The sequence below is a fragment of the Canis aureus genome, chromosome 21 (genome assembly GCF_053574225.1).
Source record: "Canis aureus isolate CA01 chromosome 21, VMU_Caureus_v.1.0, whole genome shotgun sequence".
Classification (NCBI taxonomy): domain Eukaryota; kingdom Metazoa; phylum Chordata; class Mammalia; order Carnivora; family Canidae; genus Canis; species Canis aureus.
Window position 1 is genome coordinate 54466374 of NC_135631.1, and position 26681 is coordinate 54493054.

The window sequence follows — 26681 nt, forward strand, 5'->3', positions numbered from 1 at the left end:
CCTAGCTCCCAGCAGCTGCAGGTGCACCAGAGAGGCCAGCCCCCACACTCCCTGCAAACGTCTCTGCGTGTTCTCGATGCCATCTCTCAGCCGTGCTTTATGTCCCAATAAAATTCTCTCAACTCTGTTTTCTCTGAAAATCGCTCAAAATCTTGCCCACTGTATGGTTCTCTGCATCGTAACCATCATTTCCGTGGTTGGGGAAGGAAGAGCTGGGGCGTGCGGGCTTAGCTCGGGGGGCTGCCGAGAAGGCTTCCCATGGTGCGAGGTGGGAATTTATGGGATGACCTGATGAGGCTGAAAAATTGCGACTGGGGCTGTTTGGGGAAGTGTAGGCATCTGGTGGCCGGCCGGCGGTAAAAGGATCCACGCCACGGGACTGCAGAGGAAGCGAGCCAGCTTTGGGGAGTGAGCTTTCTCTGGAGGTTTCTCCAGATTTCCTTGACCTTTATCACCAGCAGAAGTTAATGTTTAACCAGCACAGGAGGCTGCAAGAGCGAGGACAGCAGCTGTCTGGACCTCAAGCTGCAAAGAGTGACCTGTCTGAACACCGCTTGCCCACATTTTCCTCAACCCCAGAGCCAGCAAGTCTCCTGAAAGGGAACAGACTCAGAAGGAAGTAGGATTCCCAGCACGTAAGTCCCTGGCTTCATACTTAATCAGACGGTTAATATTTGGAAAATGCAACACCTGTACTTTGACTCTCGGTCCCAAGGTACCGATCACCGGCTTCACGTTAACTCACCTGAGGACCGGAGGTCACTACTGGTCACCACTAGGCCGGTGCCTCGCAGGATGACACCGCGGCTCATGCGGGCAGAGGCCCTCGTGCCGCTTGCGTGTGGCCAGGGAGGATTTCCTGCCTGTCACTCAAGGGCAAAGACAGGACAGACAGGGGCACATCTGGTCCTTCCACTTGCATCCACTGTGGTTTTGGGTCCTTTGTTCCCCTGAGTCTCCATTTCTTCCTCTCTAAAACGGGGAATTTTCTAGCACCTACCTTGTCAGGTAACTGTGAGGATTAAGTCTCAGACTGTCCGGAAAATATCCAGCACTCGGGAGATGATAGAGTAATAGTGACTCTTCCCTCACCTGCAACGGGTGGAGCATCAAAGATAAGTCAGAGTCTACCTGTGGAGTGTGATGTGAGGAGAGCTGGAGGGTCTCGCTGCCCACTTGCCGTGCTGATTGTAGTCCCGTCCGTCGGAAGATGCCAGCCTTGAGAAGGTCATTGCTTCTCCATCAGGCTTGAGTTAAAACAATGCTTCTGAGTGGTCAGTGTGTGGGATTCACCTTCTGCATCTTTAACATATCCTCAGGCACACGAGATGCAGAGTCAGGAGAGGTGAGGAGGACAGTCGCCCAAGACCTCCTGGCTCGTGACCACACAATTAGCACTTAGATGTTGTTGTGGCACAGCCTGGCCCCTGCCGCCCTGCCATTCTGGGGGAGCCTTGCATTTTTAAAGCAATGCCCATGTCCCAGGCAGAGAGTACTCACACGAGCCCGTTGGAGAGTAAGGAGTGGGGTCCGGAGGGACAGGACCAGAGATGCAGGACTGTCGGCAGGAGGGGGATGGGAAATGTGGAGGCAGGGAACGTCAAAGCTCAGCCGGAAAGTGGCAAGTGCAGGACGGGACACACGGTCAAAGGCTCTGGGCTTCCAAGGTGGCCTGAGGGCACGGCAGGCATTATCGAGATACTTTCCCCATACACAGGCTTGGGGCCCGGTGCTCCCAGTTCTGAGGGTCCCTTACCAGAGGAGGCCAAACCCCTGGGGGCAGTCTGCCCTGCCCTTGGTTCGCCTAGTGATCCAGTGTGTTGGGTCCAGGAAGTGACAAGTGGCACTCATATTGCCAGGGGTAAGTCCAGGGTTCAGCCTTGCACTTGCTCCTAGGGTTACCCACATAGAAGTGTGGGGATAGAGAGGCACCCCGGAACGCTCACGCGGGATGTCCTCACAGAGTGGATTGAGGACATTTTGAAAACAGGAATGTATTGGTGCTGCTTGAAATTTAAATCTTCATAGTGGAAGAAAGATAAATAGACCTTAAGTATATTAAGCAAAGCTTGACACAACCATGGGGAGAGATCAACGAACTCACCATCATAATGGAAAATTTCAACACATCATTAGCGATGATAGTAAACTGATGATTGATCAAAGGGACACGGATATTAGATTTGGAAAATTTCGATAAGTAACCATCTTCATGTATTGGACATAAATAGAAGCCCTCACCAGAGAGCTAGAGAATGCTCTTTCTCGAGTGCATGTGAACTGTTGCAAAATTTGAGGATGTAACAGGCTGTCACCTAAATCTCAACACCTGTCAGAGAATCATTATTACCACGAGTTCCCTCACTCCGATGCAGCTCAGGTAAGTTCAGTTCAATTCTGTTCAGTTCAGTTCAATTCAATTCAATTCTGTTCAGTTCCATTCAGTTCAGTTCAATTAAGTTCAGTTCAATTCAATTCAGTTCAATTTTTTTTAAAGTAATAATTGCTATCTATGTCTGGAGTTTTTTTGAAGAGGTACCACAACTCACACATCAAGGGAAAAGTACAATAGAAGTGAAATAATACTCAGAAATAAATGCTAATGGAATATGCTACATTTTAAAGCTTGAGATATGGATTGGAAGCAGGATGTAGAAGAAAACATGTAGTTTCAAATGCTGATATTCTACATTGGAAGAGCACAGAAATTGAGACAAACACTTAATTAAACGTGCTAGAGAAATAACAGAATGAGGATAATCGAACACAGGCAATAATAAAGATCAAGAGGAAAAATTAATGAAAAAGAAAATAAAGGTAGATGAGGGCAGATCAACAAAGCTAAAGGGTTTTCTATTTAGAAACAGTTCTGGGGCGCCTGGGTGGCTCACTTGTTTGAGCATCCAACTCTGGATTTAAGCTCAGTTCTTTATCTCAATACAAACTAAAGACAAGAAGAGGGGAAAATAAGTAAATAATATTGTAAGAAAAGGGGTCGTCATTACAGGGGCACCTGGGCAGCTCATTCGGCTAAATGGCCGGTTCTAGATTTTGGTTCAGGTCATGATCACGGGGTCCTGGGATCGAGCGCCACATGGGGCTCCCTGCTCACGGGAAGTCTGCTTGAGGATTCTTTCTCCCTCTCCCACTGCCCGCCCTCCGCCCCCGCTCACTCTCTCTCTCTCTAATGAAAAATAAATCTTAAAAAAAAAGGAGACATCATCATAGATCCAACCAAGCAAAATGGTAATGAGTATATTAAAGCAAGGAGACAAACCTTTGTCATTAAATTTAAAAATTTGAAATTATATTAAATTTACATTTGAAATAACATCAAGGGGAAATAGAAATCCTACTGATTGGTCCTAAATAAGAAATAAATTGATTTGTTCAGAATATTTCTTCAAACATGGGAGGAGGGGCAAATTATCTTTACGTATGTTTTGTCACACACTGTCAGTGACTGGATAATTCTAAATTTCAAAATTATATAAATTGCTTAGAGAATTAAAAAAGAAGGGATTTTTCCAGTCTATGAGACCACAGAATCCGACACTAGAGAAAATCCATGTTAGCAAGAAAAATTACAATTTTATTCATGAGAAAGGTGTAAAAAGTCTACGCAATGGTTAATGCACCAGTTTTATCCCAAGAATAAAAGGATTATTTGAAAATTAGAAAATATATTAATGACATCATCATATTAATTTAGAGAAGGAAAAGTATGCTTTTCTCTTCTGATGCAGAAAATATCTTGGTAAAATTAAACATCAATTGATTACAGAAGAAGGAATAGATGAAATCTTCTAATAAAGAATGTCCAACGAAACCGTGTTATTAATAGTGAAATGCAAGCAGCATTTTTTTTTAAAGTCAACAAGGTAAGGATGTTCACACCTGCTTCTATTCAACAGCATCATGGAGACCCCAGAATAGTGCCAGGCACGTACATATGAAACTTTTTTTTTTTGTAAAGATTTATTTATTTGAGAGTGAGAGAGTTGGGGCAGGGGCAGGGGGAGAAGACTCCTGAGCAGACTCTGTGCTGAGGGAAGAGCCAGACCCGGGTTCTATCTTACAACCCTAGGATCACAACCTGAGCTGAGACCAAGAGTTGGACACTCAGCCAATGCACCGCCCAGGCACCCCCACATACGGAATCTTAAATTTTAAGTTTCCTAGTAGCCACATCTTAAAAGTTTAAAAATCCATGTGAACTGCAGTAGAATGAGAGATCTTATGCAATACCTCAGTGGAATATAGCCCTACACTCAAACTGTGTACTGGGGAAAGTTTTTATGCTGCTTCAGTTTTTAGATTTGAGTATAAATTATTAAATAAAAATAAATGAAGCATGCATTTCCTAACTAGCACTGGATGTGTTTCAAGAGCCCCACAGGCAGGTGTGGCTCATGGCCGTCATCCTAGAGAGCAGAGTCCTAGATAGTGTAATAAGGCAAGAAAGAGAAATTAGAAAAAGGACTAGAAAGATATTGAAATCTGCTTGAAATAACAGACAAATTATTAAAACCTTGAAGAGAATGTAATTAGGTAGCCAGAAAGAGAATCAAATCTACAGAATCAATGGAAATTCTTTTTTAAAAAGATTTTTTTAATATCTTTCAGAGAGAGAGATCATGAGTGGGGGGAGGAGCAGAGGGAGACGCAGACGCCCAGCTGAGTAGGGAGCCTGATGCGGGACTCGATCCCAGGACCCCGGGATCATGACCTGAGCTGAAGGCAGACCCTTAACTGACTGACCCCCCTCAACTCCAATTCTATACTTTAGCAATAAACAGTTATCTTCTTTGATCACTAACAAGAAAGATAACCTTTTTACATATTTATGAGACATTTTGTTTCCATTTCTGATAAATGCCATAATTCAAATGAGCTTTCTTTTAGTGAGAAGGTCTTTTTATATTATAAAACCTAACCCCCAGTTAGCCTCTTTCTATTTGCTTTAGGTTCTCTTCCTAATTTCTATGGTTTGAAGAACTGATATTCTTTTTTAAAGATTTATTTTATTGTATTTATTTTAGAGACAGAGTGTGCGTGTTCATGAGCAGGGGAAGGGCAGAGGGAGAGGACCTCAAGCAGACTGTGCATTGAGTGTGGAGCCCAATGCAGGGATCAACCTCACGACCCTGAGATCATGACCTGAGCAAAAAAATCAAGAGTTAGATGTTCAATTGACTGAGCCACTTCAGAACAGATACTCTTTTTTTTTTTTAAATATGTTCTTTATCTATTCATGAAGACACAGAGAGAGAGAGACAGAGACACAGACAGAGGGAGAATCAGGCTCCCTGAAGGGACACTGCTGGGGGACTCGAACCCGGGACCCCGGGGTCACGCCCTGAGCCGGAGGCAGACGCTCACCCCCTGAGCCCCAGGAGTGGTGGATTTCACTTGATTCTCACCCCCTGGTCCAGAGGTCTGTGCTGGGGTCAGCCCCTCCGTCACCACACTTGTCCTTCTTGGCGAGCCCCCTTGTCTTCATCCAGGTTTACCATGCAGTGTGCTGCAAGAGGGTGGGGGCCGCCCTCTCCAGAGCCTGGAGTCCTCGCCGGGGGAGCCCTGTGCGTGCAGCCACCTGCCGCCGGCCCGGCGGGTGCATCCAGCGGGCTGCTCCCTCTTCCCACTGAGTCCCGCTGCTCCTGCCCACCTCTGGCCTGCAGGAGCCCACCTCCATGCTGGGAGGAGCAGTGTCCTAGCCTCCTGCCCTCACCGAGCCACTGAGGCAGGGAGGGAGCCACGCACCGGGAGCCGGGCTCCCTACCAGTCCATTAGCCCCACCACCCACCAGCTGCAGGCCCAGCCCTGCCCTCCAAGGCCTCTGTTCCTGGCCAGCAGTGTACCGCATGCTGCGTGTGCGTGCATATGCGTGCGTGTGCAGTAGTGGGCTCTGTGCACACCTTAAAAGAGAAATGAACCCTGCCTCTCGTACTGCACTGCTCGGCCTGCCTGAGGGGGTGTGGGAGGAAGGAAACCCAAGAATCTTGCCATTTGTGATGGGCCTTGAGGCCTTATGCTAAGTGAAATAAGAGAAAGACAAACACCATAGGTCTGCTGTCCCTCACAGGTGGACTCTAAACAACAGAACAAACAAGAGAACCTGGACTTGATACAAAGAAAAGATTGGCAGTCGCCGGGGTGGGGGGGGTGACCTGGGGGGGATGGATACCCAGAAATATCAACTTGCAGCCATAAAATATAGATATTGCCGAGATGTCGTGGCAGCGGGGAGGGTACAGTCGATCGTGTTGTCAGCTTGGGGTGGTGACAGCTGGCGCGCGGGCTCGTTTCACCACCTATGCAAGCATCCGATCGCCGTCCTGACGCTTCAAAGTCCCATAATATTGTAGATCAATTATACTTCAGTTAAAAAAAAAAAAAAGCCAGGGCATTACCGTACACCCGCTATAAAACATCAGAAAATCCGTCTTCAATCAGGTGTTTTTAAAAATGTTCTCTTTTAAAAAGAAAAAAAAAATAGAAATTTGTGTGCTGGTCGGCTTCAGGGTTAGAGCAGGATTTTGAATTGCATGAACTGGGCCAGGTCCTCGGCTGCTCCTGCGGCTCTCCGACCCGACCGACGGGCTGGGCAGCGGCCTGTGTGTGGAGGGGCTTGGTGGCTGCCCTGTCACCCCCAGGCAGCGGGCACCGACGGCCCGGGGCTAGCCGAGCCAGTCCTCCCTGCCAGCCCTGTCCGCGCTGGTCCTTCCTCCTTGAGAGCCGGGCAGCCCGCGGTTGCGCAGAGGTCGCCCTGAGGGTGTCCCCGAGTCTGGGTCCTGCACAGAGCGCCGGGGACGCAGAGCCTTTTCCCTGCGCCTGTGGCCCCGGCCCCGCCGCCTCCAATGGCCCCGTGGTCCTGCTCTGCCCTCCTCCCCCTGCCCTCGGGCGGGCGGGTGGGGAGCCGCAGGGTGGAGGTGGGAGATGCTGCGGGTAAATAAGCAGAGCACGCTGCTGATTGGCTTTGGGGAGGCGGACACTGTCTATATAAGTGGCAATCACATCCTCTGTGCCTTTGAACTGTCATGGAAGAGAGGAGAGAGGAGAGCGAGCGAGCGAGCACCTCTGGGCTGCCTGTGAGTACTGCTCTTTGTCCTCGTAGCCCGAGGGACCGGCCACCCTGCCGGCGTGGCCCCTGCATGGCCGGCAGCCTGGGGTCTGGGGCCCAGAGGGCTGCGTCACCACAGCCGGTCGGCGTCCTCTGGCTGTGGCTCAGGACGGCTCGGCGCCCAGCCACGGGCTGCGGGGCGCCCTGGGAACGCTCCCTCGACCTTGGCACCAACCCAAGCCACCTGCCCTGGGCGTGTGTCTCTAAGCAAAAAGTCAGGCAGAGAAGCAGAAACTTGTGATGGTTTTTCGGCCCGCCGTCCCTCAAGCGCGACAGCAATAGAGCAAAGCGAGTGGGGATCGGCTTCCAGGCTGATTCGCGGTGCGTGTGGGGCACAGAGGCTGGGACGGTGGGAAGGGAGGCCGGGGGCCGAGGGCACAGCTCCCCAGGGAGAGCAGCAGTCCCCCTACAGGGTCCTGAAGGCGGCAGCGGGGCAGCAGGAGGGCAGCAAGGGGAGCTGGGGTTAATGAGCCAGCCACCTGCAGGTGGGGATGCGCTCACCTGCTGGGGAGCACTGTTTTCTCCAGTTTCCAAGGGAGATTCAAGCAAGGGATCTGGGTACCCCCCCTAATCCTATTTCTCTCTTATTTTCCCCTCCTAATCCTATCTCTCTCTTATTTTCCCTCCCTAATCCTATTTCTCCCTCAAAGGCTCCGAGAACTGGCCGCTCACTCGGTTTCTGGGGCAGATGGGCGGCCTTTCCCCCATGGAGGCCTTCCCCAGAGCAAGGGTGTGGGTGACAGCCTCGGAGCCGGCCTACTTGGGCCCTGCGGGCTGCCACAGGGAAACAGAGCCTTCCCGGGTGGAGGCAGCCTGTGAGATCCCCGCAGAGACAGCCGGCTCCTGGAGGTCAACGTGGGCATGACCAGGAGGGTCCGGACAGTTCTGAATGGGAAAGACTGCGTCCTTTACCGCAGCCTCTGTCCCTTTCCTGGACACGTAGCAGGTGCACACGCCCCTGTGCACACGGTCAATTTGATGACAATAATTCAAAAAAAAGAAAAAAGAAAAGAAAACAAACCCTGCCAAGCCCTTACAAATGCAAATAAGTACGGGGTGGGGGGATTTACATCAGTTTTCCACTCTCTAAGAGGTGGATCCTTCTGAAAGTTTTACCCTGTAACCTCGGAAACTGAATCTGGTGGTGAGTCTGGGGAAAGACTCCAGGGAAATTAGACTTTGTGGGTAACAGAGGTCCTGGAGGGCGCCGGGTGCTCGTCAGCACGTCTGGAGGATGCTCAGGGCGTCAGGGGCGACAGGGGTGACCGAGGCAGCGCCTGGACACACACACGGCCTAAGGGGAGTGACCCAGTCCTCCGGGTGTGCAGGGCCACGACGGGAAGTGCCAGTGGCCGTGGGGCTGAGACGAGCCCCCTGCTTCCTCGAGCCCGTCCCCCCATTTCTTGGGCCAGGCTGGTGCTGCTACCTTGCAAAGCTGCTGTGACGATGGGGAGGTCCCGGCTGGCCCGGTGAGGGTGACGGTTGCAGCGTTTGCTCGGGTGGGAGGGAGTCGGGGAGGCCCTTCTCCGGGGGGCACGGAGCTCAGCGCACTTGGTCCAGCCTCTGCCCGCTTCCGCCCAGGTGGCGGCTCAGGTCAGGGCTCTCACCGCCCACCTGCTCCTGCGTCGGGCCCTGCAGCCCCGCAGCACCCGAAGAAACCCAGAGCACACCCTGGGCCGCAGGTGCCGCCTCCCTAGCCCAGGCCACAGCTTGCTTTGGGCAGGCCCGGGCGGCCACGGCCACAGCTGCAGGGGTGGAGGCCGGCTGCAGCACCCACGGCTCCTGCTGCCGGTGCCACGGCCAGGATCGGGGCGCCAGCCCCTCTGAAGCCCATCAAACGGCAGTTGGAACACGCGCGGGCAGCAGGCTCGGCAGAGGCAGACGAGACACGGCGTGCGTGAGCCTAGCAGAAGTTGGGCAGCAGCGGGGGCTCATCTGCTTTCCTTGGACAATAGGATGTGGCAACTGTGGGTCAACGTGTTCTTGGGCTTTGACTTGCAGAAGCCTCGCACGCAGGTTTCTTAGCAACGGTGGGCGCAACCGCCTCCGAGGAGTGGCAGGGAGATCGCAGTCAATATTTACCACTGACCCGATTTGTGAAAAGGAAAGAAAAAAAAAAAAACAGGGACTCCGTAAAGAGTGTGCCTACTGAACAGACTTACGGTGGCAGGTGTCGTGTATTTGAAATAGATGATAAATCAATATGTGACCGAGCCACAGGACGTGACCACTATTATGAAAAAAAGCAACCAGCTAGAGCATAATTTAATAGTGTCGCGTCTACGGGAAAGGCAGATGGTGGGGGCCTTCTGTGAGCTGTTAATGTGACTACGAGACAGGGAGAGAAAGGGGGCGAGATTTTCAAGGGGGAGGACAGGTGCTTTCCATGCAAGGAAAGTGTCTTCTGGAATAACGTGAACTGAAGTGGAAACGGCGGGGGCGGGTGGGGTGGGAGGTGGGGAGTGAGTAATTGGAATTACTGGATGGTTCCTGTATGAACTTCTCAGAATAGCAAACATGGGTGAGAGCGATAAAATGTAAAAATTCTACCTTTGGATCGGAAATGCGAACAAATGATAAAAGGTAGCAGAGAGGGGGTGTCCATGCATGCCGTGCCGCCTGGCGGGTGACGTGTTTGTCGCATTGTGGGTCTTCTGGAAGGAGGCTGACGACGTGCAAAAGGGCGGAGAGCCTGACACCTGTTAACTCCGTTCGGGCGTGGACACCTCCGAGGGACAGACCCCACGGGAGGTGAAGCAACGTGGCTGGTGGTGGCAGCAGCCGACAAGGGACAGGCTGTGCGGCAGGTGCACCATGTCCGGGCACAGCCACCCTGTGGAGGCTTCCCGGCAGGTGTTGCTTAGGGTGAACGCGTGCACTCCGGGCACACGTAGCTGGGCAAGCGGGACAAATGAGTGACAAGCGAGGTGCCCACCGTCCTAATTGTCCAAGATCAGGAGTAAATCGGAGCGACATCAACAAGGTTGTGGCCAACGTATTTTTCCTCTGAGGTAGCTTCAAGTTTCCATTTCTCAGTCAGCGTCAGGTCACATCAGGATACGTTTGCAGGGATGTGAGTGGGAGTAGCGTGTTTTCCCGGCGGGGTGGGGGGGGTGAAAGGGAAATCGCGATCTCTCTGGGCCCTACCCTGGAGAGCTGTGGGCCGAGCTCCGACGGGGTTGCTCATTAACCAGGCCATAAAGCAGAACCGGTTCCCTCCCAGCTCGCAGCTGTGGCCGAGGAGCGAGGCCGGCCCCGGGGCTTTGTCCGGGTGGGGCTTTCCTACAGTTGCCCCTGCACCACCCTGGGATTCGGTCATTGCCAGGTGACCCAGCCGGGTCAGGCCCCTGTTGTCATACGATGGTTTCCACGTGTAGCAACAAACGTTGCTCAGAGCCCCGCGCCTCCTGCCGGCAGCATCTCACCGCCCGGTTTACGGGGCAGGAGGCCGACTGGGGGAGGCCAGCGCGGCGGGGCAGCGGCCCAGCCTCCTGCAGCACAGCCGGGCCTCCAGCCTGTGGGTCAGGTCGGACCCCAGGTGCACAATCTCTCTGCTCGGGGCCAGTGCGGTGCAGCCAGGATCGTCCCCAGCACAGCCACGCTGGCCAGACGGGGGGCGGGGGGTGCTGCCCGGGTGCCCTGTGCCGCCCGTTAGAGCCCTGCCTTGGCCGGAGCTCATGCCTTGGCAGGTTACTGATTACATACCTCGTTTGGAATTCCGGGCACAATGGCCACATGTCTCAGACTGGAGGCGGCGGCGACAAGAGGTCGGGCGCCTGGCACAGGTACGCCTCCCCAGAGAGCTGGAGCCAGCCTGTCCTGTTCCCTTGGGCCGGGAGCCCCAGCTCTGCAAGCCAGGCCCTGGGGAAGCAGCCTGGATGCTGTGGCCTCCAGGGGGCGCCCGGGAAACCTTCCCGGAGCGGATGGGGGTGGACACGGGTTTCCAGAATTTAGTCTTTTTTTTCAGGCTTTGTCAACCCAAACCCTGGCCAGGGTTGCCGGGCACGTGCCACCCCTGTGCCTGAGTCCAGTGCATTCGGGGGGGGCCAGGCCAGGGTGCGGGGTCCAGGGGGGGCCCCTAGCCTCTCGGCTGAGGCCCTTTTCCATGAGTTCAGGAGGATGGTACTGTTCCTGACGAGGTTATTACGAAGATTAGTAAGAGAGTACGTGCCGCGAGCTCCACATGCTGCTGGGCACCCGTCCGCTACTATAAATGCCGATGGATGAGAGTCCCTGCCTCGGCAGGGACACCCCCATGTGCATGAAAGTGAGTGGGAGACTGCGGTACGTGTGTGATCGGAGGTACCTGCCTTAAGCATCGGGGTTGCAGGAAGGGCGCTTGGGCAAGAAGGACACGGAGCTGGGAAAGCGTTGCCACCCCTCGCTCCACACACGGGAAGGGCCTGACGTCTCCAGGCCCTAACGCTTCAGACTTCCCACCTGTAAGATTAGGGCGGCAAAAGCTCAGGTGTACCCAAGCTTAAATGAGGTAGGAAGCCAGCCTTGGGTCTCTAGTCATGCCCCACCCGCTGAGCCCCCTCCCAGGACACCTGGATCCTGTACGTTTTGCCAGTGGGAGGCGCTGGGGGAGCGTGGAGGACACAGGTATGTCCTGTGTCCACAGGACACAGGCTGAGGCTCCCCCGCGGGGCCGGCTCGGGCAGGGCCAGCCTGCTCGGATCTCCGCTCTGCCCCGGATCGGGTGGGAGTGGGGCGTGGAGGCTCCCAGAAGTTAATCAGCCTTCCTCCTTGTTAGTGAGCAGTGAAGATAAGGTGCAAACCCGGGACTCTGAACAGAGTCCACACTCCGTCCTGCGTGCGCACTGCCTCCCGGGAGCACCCTCTCCTGCGGTTGCTTCTCCTCCCACGTGAGTGAGTCTGTGGAGTTTCTCGGTAGCTCTCAGGGCTTGTGCGCGGCGGCCTACTGACCATCTGCACGCAGGACTGACTCGTTCAGACAGCTTTCTGGAGGAGTGTGGGCTAGGCGTGCGAAGCCAAGGCCCTGCATCCATCGCGGCCTCCAAGAGGCGCGTTTTTGGTTTGTAGGCAGGGAGGTCTGAGTCTCAAGCCCTCGCCCTGCTCCCAGGCCCTACCTCTCACTGTGCCATCTGATGGCGTCCCCGAGCACAGTCCAGGGCCCCAGGGGTTGCAAAGACGCTGCGAGGTTTCTGAGGACTCCTTCAATTTCTTGGCTGGTCCTGGGTCCGTTCAGGTTTTCTATTTCTTCCTGTTCCAGTTGTGGTGGTTTGTGCGTTTCTAGGAATGCGTCCGTTTCTTCCAGGTTCCCTAATCTGTTGGCATGTGGTTGCTCATAATACATTCTCATAATCGTTTGTGTTTCTTGGGTGTTGGTTGTGATCTCTCCTCCTTCGTTCATGATTTTATGTATCTGGGTCCTTCCTCTTTTCTTTTTTGGTGAGTCTGGCTGGGGGTTTATGGATCTCATTCGTTCTTTCAAATAACGAGCTCCTAGCTTCATTGATCTTTTCTACTGTTCCTTTGGTGTCTATTTATTGGTTTCTGGTCTTATCTTTATTATTTGTCTTCTCTTGCTGGATTTAGGCTTTATTTGCTGTTCTCACTCCAGCTCCTTTAAGGGTAAGTTCAGGTTGTGTATTTGAGACCTGTCTTATTTCTTTTTTAAAAATATTTTATATATTTATTCATGAGAGACAGAGAGAAAGGCAGAGACACAGGCAGAGGGAGAAGCTGGCTCTGGAAAGCCTGACATGGGACTCGATCCTGAAACTCCAGGATCATGACCTGAACCAAAGGCAGAGGCTCAACTGCTGAGCCACCCAGGCGTCCCGAGACCTGTCTTCTTGAGAAAGGCTTGTGTTGCTGTGTACTTTCCTCTTAGGGAAACCTCTGCTGTATCCAGAAGGTCTTGAACAGTCGCATTTTCATTTTCGTTTCTGTGAATCTTCAAAATTCTTCTTTAATCTCCTGGTTGACCCATTCATTCTTCAGTTGGATGCTCTTTAGTCTCGATGTATTTGCGTTCCTTCCAGATGCTCTCTTGTGGGCTAATAAGGAGGCAGTTGATCGAATGAACACTGGGTGTTACATGCAACTGATGAATCACTACACTCTATGTATTCAGAAGCTGATAATACACTATATGTTAATTAACTGAATTGAAATTTAAAAAGAAAAGAAGCTGCGTTTGCAAAACACTGGGATTTCCATTTGTAAAGAGATGAGCTCAAGGACCATGGATGGAAGAAAAAGGTGAAATCTTGTTTCACCGAAGGAGAGGGAGGAGCTGTTGCTGCTGGTTCTCCTACCTCACAAAATGAGGTACTTTTGCTCAGTTAATACATTTATTTTTATTTTTTAAAAATTCTGTTTTTAAGAGCAATTTTAGGTTTGCAGGAAAATTGAGAAGGCAGTTCAGAGTTCCCATATATCCCCTCCGCTCACCCCCCCACCATGCCCCACATCATTTCCTCTAGTTTTAATAAAAAATTTTGCCCCAATGCCAACTCTGAGGGCCACTTAACTCATTATCCCATTTAACCTCCCAAGAGTGCTTAGGGATGGGCATTTTGACCAGGCGCCTTTGTGCAGGGCCGAGGGGGTGTCAGAGCTCAAGGATGTGCCACAGCGCCATTGCCATCCTGACCTGACGGAGGAGCTGGCCGTGCCCCCAGGCCTCTCCGGGGGCCTGTTGAGATTCTTCACTGGCTACACTGTCATTGAAAAAAATGCTAATTTAAAGATTAAATTTAAAGCTCCTAAATTGTTAACCAGAGTCTTCCCAGTTAGGGAAGAGCATCGGGGATTTCTCTTAAGGCAAGTACAGAGCTAGCCACCCTATTGTTAGAAGACTCTCATTGCTGGAAGCTTCCTCGTGGTGTGGGTTAGAAGAAGCAATTCTGGCGTTGGGGTTATTTCTGCTTCTGCACCCGCAGAGGAAATGTCCATCAAGAAGCCAGGTGACTCAGAGGAAAATTGGTCCAATTACTTATATGCCTGGATTGGTGCTGATGTGCGTCAGGGAAAGAGACAAGGCCTCAGGCCCCGGGGGAAGCGTGTTTCAAATCCTAATTACGGTTCATTTTTCTTGGAATAGTGTATAAAAAGTGTAAGCACTTTTTATCAAGTTAGAGGAGGAAGACCAGGAAAGGTTGCAGTGTCCAGCGTCCCAGGGTTTGGACAAGACCTGGCTGCTGAGCAGCTGGAGGCAGGACCACAGACAGACGCAGAGCACCCCTTTGCGGTGGGCCCCCGGCCACCCCCGGTGCTGACTGACTCCCCAACACCTAAACTGTGGACTTGGTTGGTCCTGTCAGTTCAGCTGTGTCATCTCTGAGGTCCCACGGGCGCTCAGCCACCCGACCCCCACGGCGTATGGGACACCCTCCAGGGCCTGGTGTGGGTTCTGGCCAAACACTATGGCTGAGGTTGGTCCAGGCTCTGGTGGGACTTTGGAGCCACAGGAGAGGGAAGCTCCAGTCCAAGGTGAAAATTCGGGTCTATGCTGGGCTAACTGAGCTGTTAGTGAGGCTGGAGGCCCAGAGGCTGGGCATGGACATGAGGGACCCGGAGGGGATGGGTCAGGGTTCCGTGGGGGCCATTGTCTCTCTCTTAAAAAAAAAATTAAAAGATTTTTATTTATTTGAAAAAGAGCACAGGCAGGTTGGAGGAGACAGAGGCAGAGGGAGAAGCAGGCTCGCCTCTGGGCAGGAGCCTGAGATCATGACCAGAGCCACAGGCGGATGGTTAACCCATTGAGTCCCCAGGTGCCCCAGGACCTTTGTCTCTTGGGGCTTTTTCTAAGGCAGATACTGGCTGTTTTAAAGGTAAAGAGTAGGGTAGGGATGCCTGGGTGGCTCAGCAGTCGAGCGTCTGCCTTTGGCTCAGAGCATGACCCTGGGGTCGTGGGATCAGGTCCCACGTCAGGCTCCCTGCATGGAGCCTGCTTCTCCCTCTGCCTGTGTCTCTGCCTCTCTCCCTGTGTCTCTCATGAATAAATAAAATCCAAAAAAAAAAAAAAAAAAAAAAAGGAGTAGGGTATACTAGAACATATTCCAGAAAGAAAATGTTTACAGGACCAGAAGATGTTTGGTTCGTCCACTCATATCATCACTCATTCATCCCCTAGACCGCAAGCATTTGAGGAGCTCAGTGTGACCTCGGGTCAGTGCTTGGTCCTGAGAAAGCAAAAAGCAACAGTTGAAGATGCTGCTTGGAGGAGCCCCCGTTAGCAGGAAATGTCTGCACAAAGATAAAGCACAAAACCAAATAAGCCGTGGGGCAGGCAACAGAGACGAGGGAGTGCAGGGGAGTTCGGACCTGCCTGACCGAGAAGCCAGGGGGTGGGGTGCCGGGTGCAGAGGTCCAGGCAGGCAAGGGACCTGCACCCACGCAGCACGGTGACGGCGCACACAGAATCCCGGGCTGGCCCGCCCGGGGATCACATGATGTCGGTACAGGCTCCTCTGAAGGCCTGCAGAGGCGTCACTCCCAGGCTGCATCATGGTCGACGTCTTCCAGCCAATGTCTGCCCAGCTCAGGGGCCTGAGCTATCAAATAGCTACAAAATGAGCACAAGATCCCCTGTGGCCGTGGCAGTAAGAGCCTTCTAGAAAGGTCCATGTGGGACACAGTAGGCAAATAGATGGCAAAAGAACTGGGATGTCATGAGCCAGCCTCCTCTTATAATTTGGGACTATTTCTTCTGCGGGATGAGACGGTGGGTGTCCGGCCGTTTTCCCTGCGGTGCCCTGTGTTGGCCATCTGTGCTGTGTGGATCACAGGCAGCAGCCGATTCTCGGGGAACTGAAGCATCCTTCTTCCTTTTTTTTTTTTTTTTTTAAGATTTTATTTATTTTTCATTAGAGACACAGGGAGGGAGGCAGAGACACAGGCAGAGGGAAAAGCAGGCTCCACGCAGGGAGCCCGACACAGGACTCGATCCCGGGTCTCCAGGATCACGCCCTGGGCTGCAGGCGGCGCTAAACCACTGAGCCCCCCGGGCTGCCCCTGAAGCATCCTTCTTAATGTTGCCCAGGTCCGCACGCTGGGTCTCCACTTGTACACGTGCTACCCCCCAGCAGGGCACACGCAGTTGGCCCCAATACCTACTCCACTAGGAATTTTTTTTATTTCTTTTATTTATTTGAGAGAGAGAGAGAGAGAAAGAAAGAGAGAGCACAGAGGGGAAGGGCAGAGGAGAGAGACACAGCAGACTCTGTCCAGGACATGAAGCCTGACGCAGGACTCGATCTCATAACCCTGAGATCAGACCTGAGCCCAAGCCAAGAGTCAGGTGCTCACCCTCCTGGGCCACCTGGGCGCCCCATCCACAGGACATTTTTAATAGTCATTCACACAGTACAAATCATTGAGGAAAAGATCATGAGATTCGATTACCTAAAAATTGAAATTCTTATAGATCATCAGCAAAATTAGGTCAAACAAAAACATGAAGAAAATGTCTGCAGGATACATCACAGAGATAAGAGAAAGCCTAGTACAGCAGAGCTTTCGCAATTAAGTAAAAGCAGTGGACAAGCAATTCAAAAATCCACGCGGCGAAGAAGCGAGAGAAACGCACTGAACCTCATTAATCAAAAAAAAAAAACAAAAAAAACAAAAAAAACAGACTCGTCAGTCCCCGGGAGGCTGGTAAAGCTCACAGCTAGATTGCTCAAGCATAGCCCTGGCAATAGCACGGCTGAGCGAGCACTGTCACACGCTCCCCCCGGGAGAGCACTTCGGGGAGCTAGGATTCTGGGGACACATGTGGCCCTGTGACTTTAAGATACAGAAAATATGTATTTAATAAGACGTCATTCCATGGAAACTATGAGGTCAACGCTCTTCCTTTCAGAAAATTGTAACGCAACACAACGTGTAGAGAAATGTGGATTATGCCTCTAGGTGTCTGACGGAATAGCCAATAGGTGCCATTTATCGAATGTTCCTTTTGCGCCCCCGTTCTAAGCTCTTTCCGTGTACTCGCCAATTGACACAGAAAAATCCTTTGCGGTCGTGCCGTTACCGTCACGACTTTTGTTTCCAGGTCAAGTTTGCCACAGTGCCGATTTACACCGGGCAGCACAACCAGACATCTGGGTCAGAGGCCTTCGGCTCTCAGTCCTGACGTGTTGGCCATTGGGCTCCAACAGCTCTTGCCCCTAACGCAGTTGGGACTGACCGAAACGTCCACTGATCGAAGCGTATCGTGAATACAGCACGCGTAAGCTAGGAAATACGAACAAGGCTGAGAACGCACAGGCTGGAAGAGTATTAACGCGGGACGTGCACTCGTCACTGCTTAGAAAAGTAAGCTGACAAAAACACCTGCAAATCCATACAGTTTTAGTTGAATTTGAACCACACCAATTGAAATACTTCGATTTGGGGTAAAGAGCAAGCTTTACTCTCTGTGCAAAGTTTGAAATAATCCGTCACTCCAAATGAAAAATCCATTTCGAAGCCTGCAGGTCCAGGGACTTGTAAACCAGAAGCTACACAGATGAAGCTTTGCGCTAAGAGCCTCCGGGAAGTCTGACCATGATATTCTGGATGGGAATCAGAGCTCTCCTGGGCCTCGAGCTTATAAACACAAACCGGGGACTCCAGGCCATCCCACGTTTTTAGCATCTGCTGATGCTGTGACTTGGAACCATACTTTATGTCCCATTTGGTGTCACCCACACGGGCTCGCTAGATGCAAAGAGTAAAAGAGTATCCTCAAACAATAACACTGAGATGAGGGTTTGATGTAACAATCGGTCTTAAAACAACCTGGAAACGTCCAACGGTGCCCCCAGGGCCGCCCATGGAGCAGGGAGCACTCTGCAGAAAGCATCCTTGGAGACTGGAGAGAGTGCTGAGAGATGGAAAGGCATCTCCAGACTGGCCCTCCTCTGCCAAGATGCCCTCCTGGAACACACCTCAGTCCTGCGTCTGTGAGCCGTCTTCATCCACGCGCCTCGGCACGCCGAGCCTGGCTTTAGCGCAGAATCCTGCCAGCCGGCTCATCGGGAAGGCTCCACCCTTGATATCCAGCCGAGCACTTCTTCCCTCACCCTAGACCTCGAACCTCGTTGCTCTGAGCGGCCGTGTTCCATCTGCGCCCTACCGTACCTGTTGGCTATGCAGCCCGACCCGCCGCTGTGGCCTACGGGGCAGAATCCAGTCTCCCTCCCCTGTTGCAGTAGTCTTGAATAAAATCTTCAGGTTGTGTTTAACAAACATCTGGCAAATCATTTCTCCTTAACACCTCTCACCTGATAAATGTGGTCAAGAAAAAGCTGCAGAAACCCAGCATGGATGACGGGAGCCGATGGAAGACGTGCTGGCGTATTGGCCCAGTACGTTCATCACCTGTGCCGTGTATGGAAGGTATAGACTCACCCCCGATCTGGCACATATTCCCACGGGAAGGTCCATCTGGAGTGATGAAGCTGTGAACCATGGGAGGAATTCAGAAATGCACCCCTTGCTTAGTACGTGGCGGTCCCTGACAAGTACAGGAAGCCCCTGGAATTCTGAGCGGTGGGCTCCCACTGACTCCGGAAGCCACAGGGTGCAGACAGCAGCCGGCGGGAGGTTATGCACCTGAGCTCCGGGCTGAGCGCGGGACATGCACCGTGTGAGGTCGCTTCTGCACCGTGCTGAGCGATCGGCTCTGTCGCCTGCAGTTGTCGTGCGAGCCCAGGAGCCCAGAGGGTTCCGCTCGCCTGTCTCCGTCCAGCGGCTAGCCAGGGGTATGGCAGGACCGGGCGGGGTTCGCCGTCCGGCTTGGGCAGGGCCGGGGCCAGGTGCGCGCGTCCAGTCCCTTTCTTTGCTACACATGGTGAGACGGGAGCAGTGGCCAGGGGTAGGGTAAGCGTGTTGCTTCGTGTCCAAATCCAGCGGGGCTTCCATGGTCCAGACAGGGACGGAGGTGCCCCCCAGCTGGGACCCCAGCTGTCACCGCCCAGGAGCGGAGCAGTCAGCTCCCCGGCAACTGGCCGCCCCGGGTGAGAGGTCGTCGTGTTGGCTGACGGATTTGTTTTCTCCGGCTGTGCAGGTGCTGCCTCTGGCAAGGCCCAGCCACCATGGACTCAGCTGAATTCCGAAGGAGGGGCAAGGAGATGGTGGACTTCGTGGCCGACTACCTGGAAGGCATCGAGGGGCGCCAGGTGTACCCGGATGTGGAGCCCGGCTACCTGCGGCCCCTCATCCCCACCACTGCACCCGAGGAGCCAGACATGTTTGAGGACATCATCAGTGACGTGGAGAAGATAATCATGCCGGGGGTGAGCGTGAACCCGAGGCCGTGGACGGGGCGGGGGGCTAGCGTTAGGGTAGGACCTACCAGGCCCTGGACAGTCATGCGTCTTATGCCACCTGGTCCTCAGAGCCACCTTGCTGGGGAGAGATTTTACCACTCCTATTTTCTAGCTGAGCCCACGCGGTCCCAGAGAGGTTAGGTGATCCGCCTGAGGCCGCACAGCGAGGACGCCATGGAGCTGGGACAGCGCCCCAGACTGTGTGGGCCCCAGGGCAGGGGCCGTGCTTCCCCCAGGTCCCCAGGTCAGTCCCCCTGATCCCCTGGTGCAGGCAAGAGTCCTTCCACGCATTCCTGACATTCTTGCATTTAGCAAGAAGGCAAATCACAAGCCTGGAAGAAATGTTTTATTTATTTTACTCGAGACATTTACTTGGGGGGGCAGGGACAAGGCCCTGCTTCTGAGCAGACGTTGCCCTGGGAAGCGGGCCGGCTCCTTTACCTGCAGCCAGTGAGTCATGGGGCCACGGACCCGGCCAGGGCTGTTCCTCAAGACCAGGGCGCCTCTTTCGGGGCCGCTGCTCGCTTTCCAGCCTCCCAGGGGTTTCCTTTGACATTTGTGCTTGGAGCTAAGTGCAGGATTCCTGTTCTCGCTTGGAGGTTGTGCAAACACACAGAGCGCTTGCTGGCTCGCTTGCTCGCTTGCTCGCAGCCCCTCCAGGGAGGAGCGGTTAAATGTCAGGCGGACGGGGTGGCGTTGTCTGCTGGCGTCTGGGCAAAACACCCCGGGGCTGCGGGGCTCAGACGGCAGACAGCTGTTTGCTTCTCATGGTCCTGAGGTTGGCAGCGCAAGATCAAGGTCGCGGCCGATTCAGTTCCCGGGAGGATCCTCAGGTGGGCTCGAGGATGGCCGCCCCCGCCTCCCTCCTGTGGCCTCTGCTCCTTGCCACGTCTGATGCACCCCTACCTGCCCGCAGGGGGCGGGGGCACTTCTAGTACCACCCACCTCGGTGTGAGTCAGGGTGTCAGCCGAGGACCTGGGAGCACAGGCACGCCCGGCCTCACCCGGGACGTGGGGCACGATGGGATTGGGAGTTCTCCTCCTGAGTGCAAAGGGGGCGGTCGGGGCGTTCAGGGTCCGGGCCCCGGGGTGGGACTCTGGCCCTGCCCAGCCCCCCGTGACTGCGGGGACGGTACGGGAGCTCCCAGGGCTCCGTGGGCAGGTGTGCGGAATGAGAGCAAAGGCACGCGGACTCCCAGCGGAGAATCCTGGCCTCCAGGGCCCCTGCCTCCGCAACTACAGCACCTCCGTGACCTGGGGGCGGAGGGCGTCTCAGAGGCTTTGTTCTGTTCCCTCAGAGCAGACCAGTCAGCAGCAGGAACACATCAGAGAGGCAGAGCAGCACCCCCCAGCCCCCCCATCTTCTCCCCTCCCCCATCTCCTTCCCCGAACCTGGGACATCCCCACCCAGCCCTGCATTCCAGCTCCAGAGGCCTGTCCATGCACATCTGCCCCCCTCACCCCCCCGGGGGCCCTGCAAGGCTGGGGACAGAGGAGACAGGGATGGGGGCGAGGAGCCATGGTGGCTGGGGGGCCGTCTTGCACAGGAGATTCAGTCGGGGGCGGTAAGACCAGCTGAGAAGTCTGAAATCAGTCCGGTTCTTTTTTTTTTTTTCCTCCTAATATGGGTTTTAGTTTTTTTAGAGCAGGTTTGGGGAAACCTGGCTCCTAACCTCTCTTGCTTTTAGAGAGGTCACAGGCTTGGCCGCGATCGGGGCCCGGCTCCCTCACACCCCGGGCACGGCTCCTCTGCACACAGGTGACCCACTGGCACAGCCCCTTCTTCTTCGCCTACTTCCCATCCGCCAACTCCTACCCGGCGCTGCTTGCAGACATCCTGTGTGGGGCCATCGGCTGCATCGGCTTCTCCTGGGTGAGCTCGCAGGGGCCCCAGGGCGGTGGGAGGCGCTGCCATGGGGCCTGGGCACCTGTGCCCCCAGGGCCTGAGCCCACAGCAGTGGCACCTGTGGGAGGGAAGAAGCGTTCAGCCCTGGAGACGGCGCCGGTGAGGGAACGTGGGTTACGGGGACATGATACGGGGACACAGCCAGACAGAGGCTCCTCTCAGGGCCAACAAGCAAAGCCGGTCCTGCACAGTCACGGGGTTTTGGAGGTACCGGGAATTCACAGCCACGGCCCCGCAGTTTCCGCAGCCCGGCCTGGGAATCTGCACTCGCAGCCCATCCCGAAGCTCCGCACATGCCTGCCGCTGCCCCAGCCGTCTCCATGCACTCGCAGCCAGGGCTGCTGGGCCTGGGGGGCCCCGCCATCCCCGGGGTGCCCTGACGTGGGCCCCTGCACCCAGGCCCGGCGCCACGGGAGGGGCCCCGTCCTCCGGAGAGCAGAGCGCGCACAGGCAGAGCCAGGTGCAGAGGGCGTTGGGGGTCCCAGGGCTGCAGACTGCTACGTGGCCTGTCCCCGGGGCTGCGATCTCGTGGGCGCTGCCTCGTGCAGAACAAGCACCCGAGGCCTGTGCTTGAAGCAGTGCATTGGGAGTGTTGGGTGCCCAGCACTGGGACCCAGCATCGCCAGGCTCCCCGCTCCACCCAGGAAGGCTTGGGCGAGGGGTCCTCCCTGCGGCCCTCCCCCGTGTCTGTGGAGCACACTCCCTCCTGAAGGACATCCCCCCCCATTCTCTACCAGGGCAGATGTCATTGGACTTGCCGGTCTGGAGCTGTCATGTCCCTTCCGGGTGACGTCTTGGCATCTGCCCTTTGGTGTCTGTCCTTCCTGAGGACACTCTGATGTCTCTGGAGCCCTGAAGGGCTGCCCCACTGTCCCCCGGCCGTACAGGCCATGGCACGGGCTCCAACGCCGGGAGCTGGTCCGAGCTGGGATGGGCCAGACCCTCCCACGGGGCTGCCTGGCGGAGAGAACGGGCTGCTCGTTCTTATCAGCCATGCGTCACGAGCTGGCGTGCATCCCTGGGTGGGGACCAAGACCATCCTGCCATCTGCCCTGGGCAATGACGGGAGAGTCCAAGATGGTACAGCAGCACCTCGAGCTCCTGAGGGCGAGGGCAGCCACCTGCCCCGGGGGCTCCCAAGGGATTGAGGCCACCTGGAACCCACTTCCCAGACTGCGTCCAGTCCCACTGACTCACTCGTGACTCTGGAGGAGGGCCCTGGATCCCGCTGTAAGCACACAGACGGCTGGGGGGGCCGCCGGTGGTGCTGGTGGAGTGCGACACCTTGCCGGAGAGTCAATAAGGGCTGAGCAGCATCTGGGACGGAGAGAGGCTGATCTGGGCTTCCGTGGAGGAGTAAACCCTCCTGCTGCTCCCGAAATCCCACAAGACCTGGCCCTTGTTCTGACACCTGCCTCTGGAGATGGGTGGGGGGAGGACAAGGGTGGGGGGCGGGGGACAAGGGCGACGTCCCCAGGATGGGGGATGGTGAGGTCGCCGTCCTTTCTGGGGCACATCTGGGGCCTGGGGACTGGGGTTCCCTCGGTTCTCGGAGGGTGGGAGGGAAGGGGGGATGGGAGGTGTGCTGAGCCCTGCAGCACCCGGGCCGAGCGGCCCTCATCAGAGCTGCCAGAGCGAGGGGTCCTGCTGCTGCTTCTCCCCAGAACCCCCGGACGGGAGAGCACGCCGCCCCGTTAATCCCACCCGGGGACGGGCCTCTTGAGAATGTTCAAGCCTCTTGGGCAACCGCCCCTAAGGCTCCAAGCCACCAAAGGGAGGAGCTGCTCCTCGCACAGCCGTCTGTCGGTCCCAGGCCGGCGGCGGCTGATTCCTCTCTTCTCGCCCCGCCAGGCTGCGAGTCCGGCGTGCACGGAGCTGGAGACGGTGATGATGGATTGGCTGGGGAAGATGCTGAAGCTGCCGGAGGCCTTTCTGGCCGGGCAAGTGGGAGAAGGGGGCGGGGTGATCCAGGTAAGGTGGGGGGGGGCTGTCCGGCTTTCTGGGGTGCAGGGGCTCCACACGAGGGCCTACAGGTGGGAGAAAGGAGGCCTTTGAACCTCCTGCGTGTCTTCTGGAGAACAAGCGACGCTGAGCAGTTAGGAGCCTCTGGATCTGGATGTGGGTCCTGGCGCGGGCTGTCCCTCTGTCCCCCAGGCTCGGTAGAGCCAAGAGGCCGTCAGGTGGACACCTGCGTGCTGAGCCGGGGGCAGCCACCGTGTGAGCACTTGGCGGGCATCAACCCGTTTAGTTCTACAAAAGACTAGGAGTTGGGGGCCGTTCCACACCGTTGCACAGGCGAGGGGACCGAGGCGACGAGCCCGCCTGCCCCGGCTGGTACGTTCCAGGGCTGGGCTCTGAGCCCGAATCTGTCTGTCGGTGGAGCGGTGACCGCCACCGCTGAGCGCCGTGTCCAGGCGGCCAGCGCGGCTGCAACCACGCCGCGTCGCCCCAAGGCTTCTAGAAGGCGCTAGATCACCGAGAACCATGATCGCCTGGAGTTGCTGCCTCTCCCACGCAGCGCGTCACGGGTCCTCCTCACGGCCGAGTGTGCGCTGGACGGCGACGTACTGGGGGCTGGGGACGAGGCCACGCGAGGGTTCAGGCGTGTCTTTCCCACCGGGCGCCTCAGGACAAATGCCACCAAGAAGACCAGGGTGTTGTGCTCTTTTCCTTTCCCGGCATGGTTGGACCCTGGGCTCTGCTGAACCCGTCACCCTCCTTGACATCATATTTCTGGTGTCAAGTATATAATCATGAAATTGCGAAGCGCCGTTGGCTGGAGGGTCCAAGAGCCGGGGAGGGCGGCCGGTGAAGACGCTGAGGTCCTAGCGCTCCTGGGTCGTGGTCGGTGACTGGCGTGCCCGAGGTCACAGAGGAAGCAAGCCCCCCACCCTGCGCCCCACGCCCTCTGAGCCCCTGTGGGGCAGTTTCCCATGGCCGCTCCCAGATTCTGGTGGCTTCAAGCAGCACAGAGCGATCCTCTCCAAATGCTGTAGCTCAGGCGTCTGACACCTGCGAGGCTCCAGGCAGGACCGTTGCCGTTTCTAGTCTCTGGAAGCTTCCCGCCGTCCGGGGCCACGACCCCTCCTCCGTCGCCGAAGCCGCAGCATCCCTTCCCTCTGAGCCGTCTCGCACGGCCGTGTCTCCCCCCGACCACAGACGAGGAACATTCTCCGCTTCCAGGGCCCCGTGGGTCAGATGGGCCCACTCACGTGGTCCAAGATGCTGCGTCTCGGCTCTTCATCGCACTGGCAGGATGCCCTCTCCGTGGAAGCCCTCACACGTGGGGGGGACCTGCACGTCTTTTGGGGGGCCTTACTCCACCGCCTGCACACAGGTTGTGTTGGAGGCCGGGAGGCAGGACTAGCCTCGCAGGAGAGGCCCTTGTTCCTGTGCCGGGCTCGGGTCACTCTCGGCGGGGACTCTGTGCCAGGACAGAGGGCCGACGTCTTTGTGGCCAAGAGGCCACTGTGGCCCGGCTCAAAGCCCTTCCCGCTGAGCTCTCCTGCCTCCCTGCCTTGGGTCCTGGAACCTTCTATCCCGCAGCAGCGACTGAGAGCTGGGAGGGGGGGTGCCCATGACGCACAGGCTGAGCCTCCACCGCAGGCCGTGAGCCCGCTTTCAATGTGAGCGTAGTAGGACCAGGATTTCCTCACTGTGCACTCGAGGTCCGCTCCCTGGACCCCCTTCCTCTCGTGAGGGATTGCACGTCCTGACCCTGCTGACCCTCAGGCCGAAGGCCACACTTGGGGTGGGGGTGGCGTGTGCCCTCTGGCCTCGGGGAGGGAGGCCGCCGCCCAGCACCCAGCCCAGGCCCCTCACCGCGGCTCGGCTTGGAGGATGCTGGCAGCTTCCGTCCTGCTTCTGCGGTCCCCCCACCTTCTGAGGAAGAGGCCAGAAGGGAAACGGGGTTTCGGGGAGGGGACGGGACCCCGGCTTCGAATCCTGCGTGACCCGCTTCCAGGCCTGGGGTGAGCTCGCGCTCACTGCCGGCGGCCGACGTCACTTTTCCTTCCTGATGCCACACATTTTGCCCAGATCCACTTGTCTGGTTTGTTCCTTCAATCTGAGCCCACCCCGCACCCCCACCCCAACCCCCACTTGCTAAGCCCTGTCCATCCGGGTCCCTGCTCCTTCTTCCCCTTGGGACATCTTGCTTCTGCAGCACCTGTCGCTGCAGCTCAGCCTTGCAAAAACCCCTCGTGGGTTTTCTGGGACCTTCCATTTCCCGCGAGTCGGGCACCTCTCTTGTCATTTCCAGTTTTCTTTTGTTAATTTACTTTTTTGGTCATTCTCTCCTCTGTATTTGGAGGGAAAAGCTCATCATTTTCTCTGCATCACTGTTTGAATTTTCTGCGCTGCCCATTTATTGCCTTCAAGATCCGCTTTGGTTCTGCTCTTCCTCTTTACAAAAATGTTTTTTTTACAGTCAAGTTTGTTTTGTTTTGTTTTTACAAAAAAAAAAAAAAAACAAAACAAAACAGACCTTGACTGTAAGCATGGAATCTCTATAGGACTGTTGGGAGCATTCCCCTGGTGTTGCTTCAGTACCCGTGTGTGTTTCTGCACAAGATCCGGAGAATACGGTATTTTCCGTACGGTATTTTACTTACTCTTTTGTTGTGAGCATTTCCATTCTTTGAGATTATTGCACTGTTTTCCATGACGTGTCACAATCTACGTAAATAATTCACGGCATATGTCGTATCAGATCTTTCCCTTTATGAATAACATCTCCGGGGACCAATACCCTTTAGGACAAGCACAAGCAGCGTCTAAGCAAATCATCAGCCTCCTGCTGGGGCTCTCGGGGTTGGGTCCACGTCCACCGTTCACACTTCACAAAGAGTAAAGAAAGTAAAATTTAAAAAAAAATTAAAAGAGTGTTTCTGGATCACTGGATTCTACAACTAAAAATAGGTTAAAAAATAATAATAAAAATAAATAAATAAATAAATAAATAAATAAATAAATAAATAAAAATAAAAATAGTCAAGTCCTTTCAGCCTTCCGTGATGGTTCTTCTAATTTGATGCTTCTCAAAAATCTTACAAATACTCCGTAATCTCAGGCGTGACTTTCATACCAACAGTGACTTTTTAGTGACTGCCCACCGCGGGCCAGGCTCGTTCCTGTGCTTTCTGCGATCCTTTTTCCAACCTGCAAATAGTTAGGAGGGTTGATGGCATTACCGACGACTTCTCTCGTAGCCGAGGAACCTGGGGCCAAGAAAGGGAGCGGATCCTGCCCAAAGGCCCGGATAACTGAAGGCAAGACGAGAACAATTCCATCAGCTCATCCCCGACTCTTCGTTTGGGTTAGTGTCCAGAGGTGCACGTGGGTTCAGTCTTGCAATTATATA

The 26681-nt window shown here is 55.1% G+C and overlaps 1 protein-coding gene across 6 annotated transcripts in view; it reads left to right on the top strand.

Moving 5' to 3' along the window:
• Window positions 1–495: 495 nt before the first annotated feature.
• Window positions 496–26681, top strand: part of DDC (dopa decarboxylase) — a 74267-nt gene continuing 48081 nt past the window's right edge. For 2 of the 6 annotated variants that reach the window (XM_077864171.1, XM_077864172.1), the window contains exons 1-4: window positions 2355–2380; window positions 19152–19380; window positions 21173–21286; window positions 23171–23290. In XM_077864171.1, coding sequence (XP_077720297.1) covers window positions 2370–2380; window positions 19152–19380; window positions 21173–21286; window positions 23171–23290 — 474 coding nt within the window. In that variant the 5' untranslated portion in view covers window positions 2355–2369. Of the gene's footprint in view, window positions 636–2354; window positions 2381–6959; window positions 7092–7327; window positions 7445–10358; window positions 10462–19151; window positions 19381–21172; window positions 21287–23170; window positions 23291–26681 lie in introns of those variants that run through there. The other 4 variants (XM_077864174.1, XM_077864173.1, XM_077864177.1 and 1 more) reach the window with 4 other exon arrangements.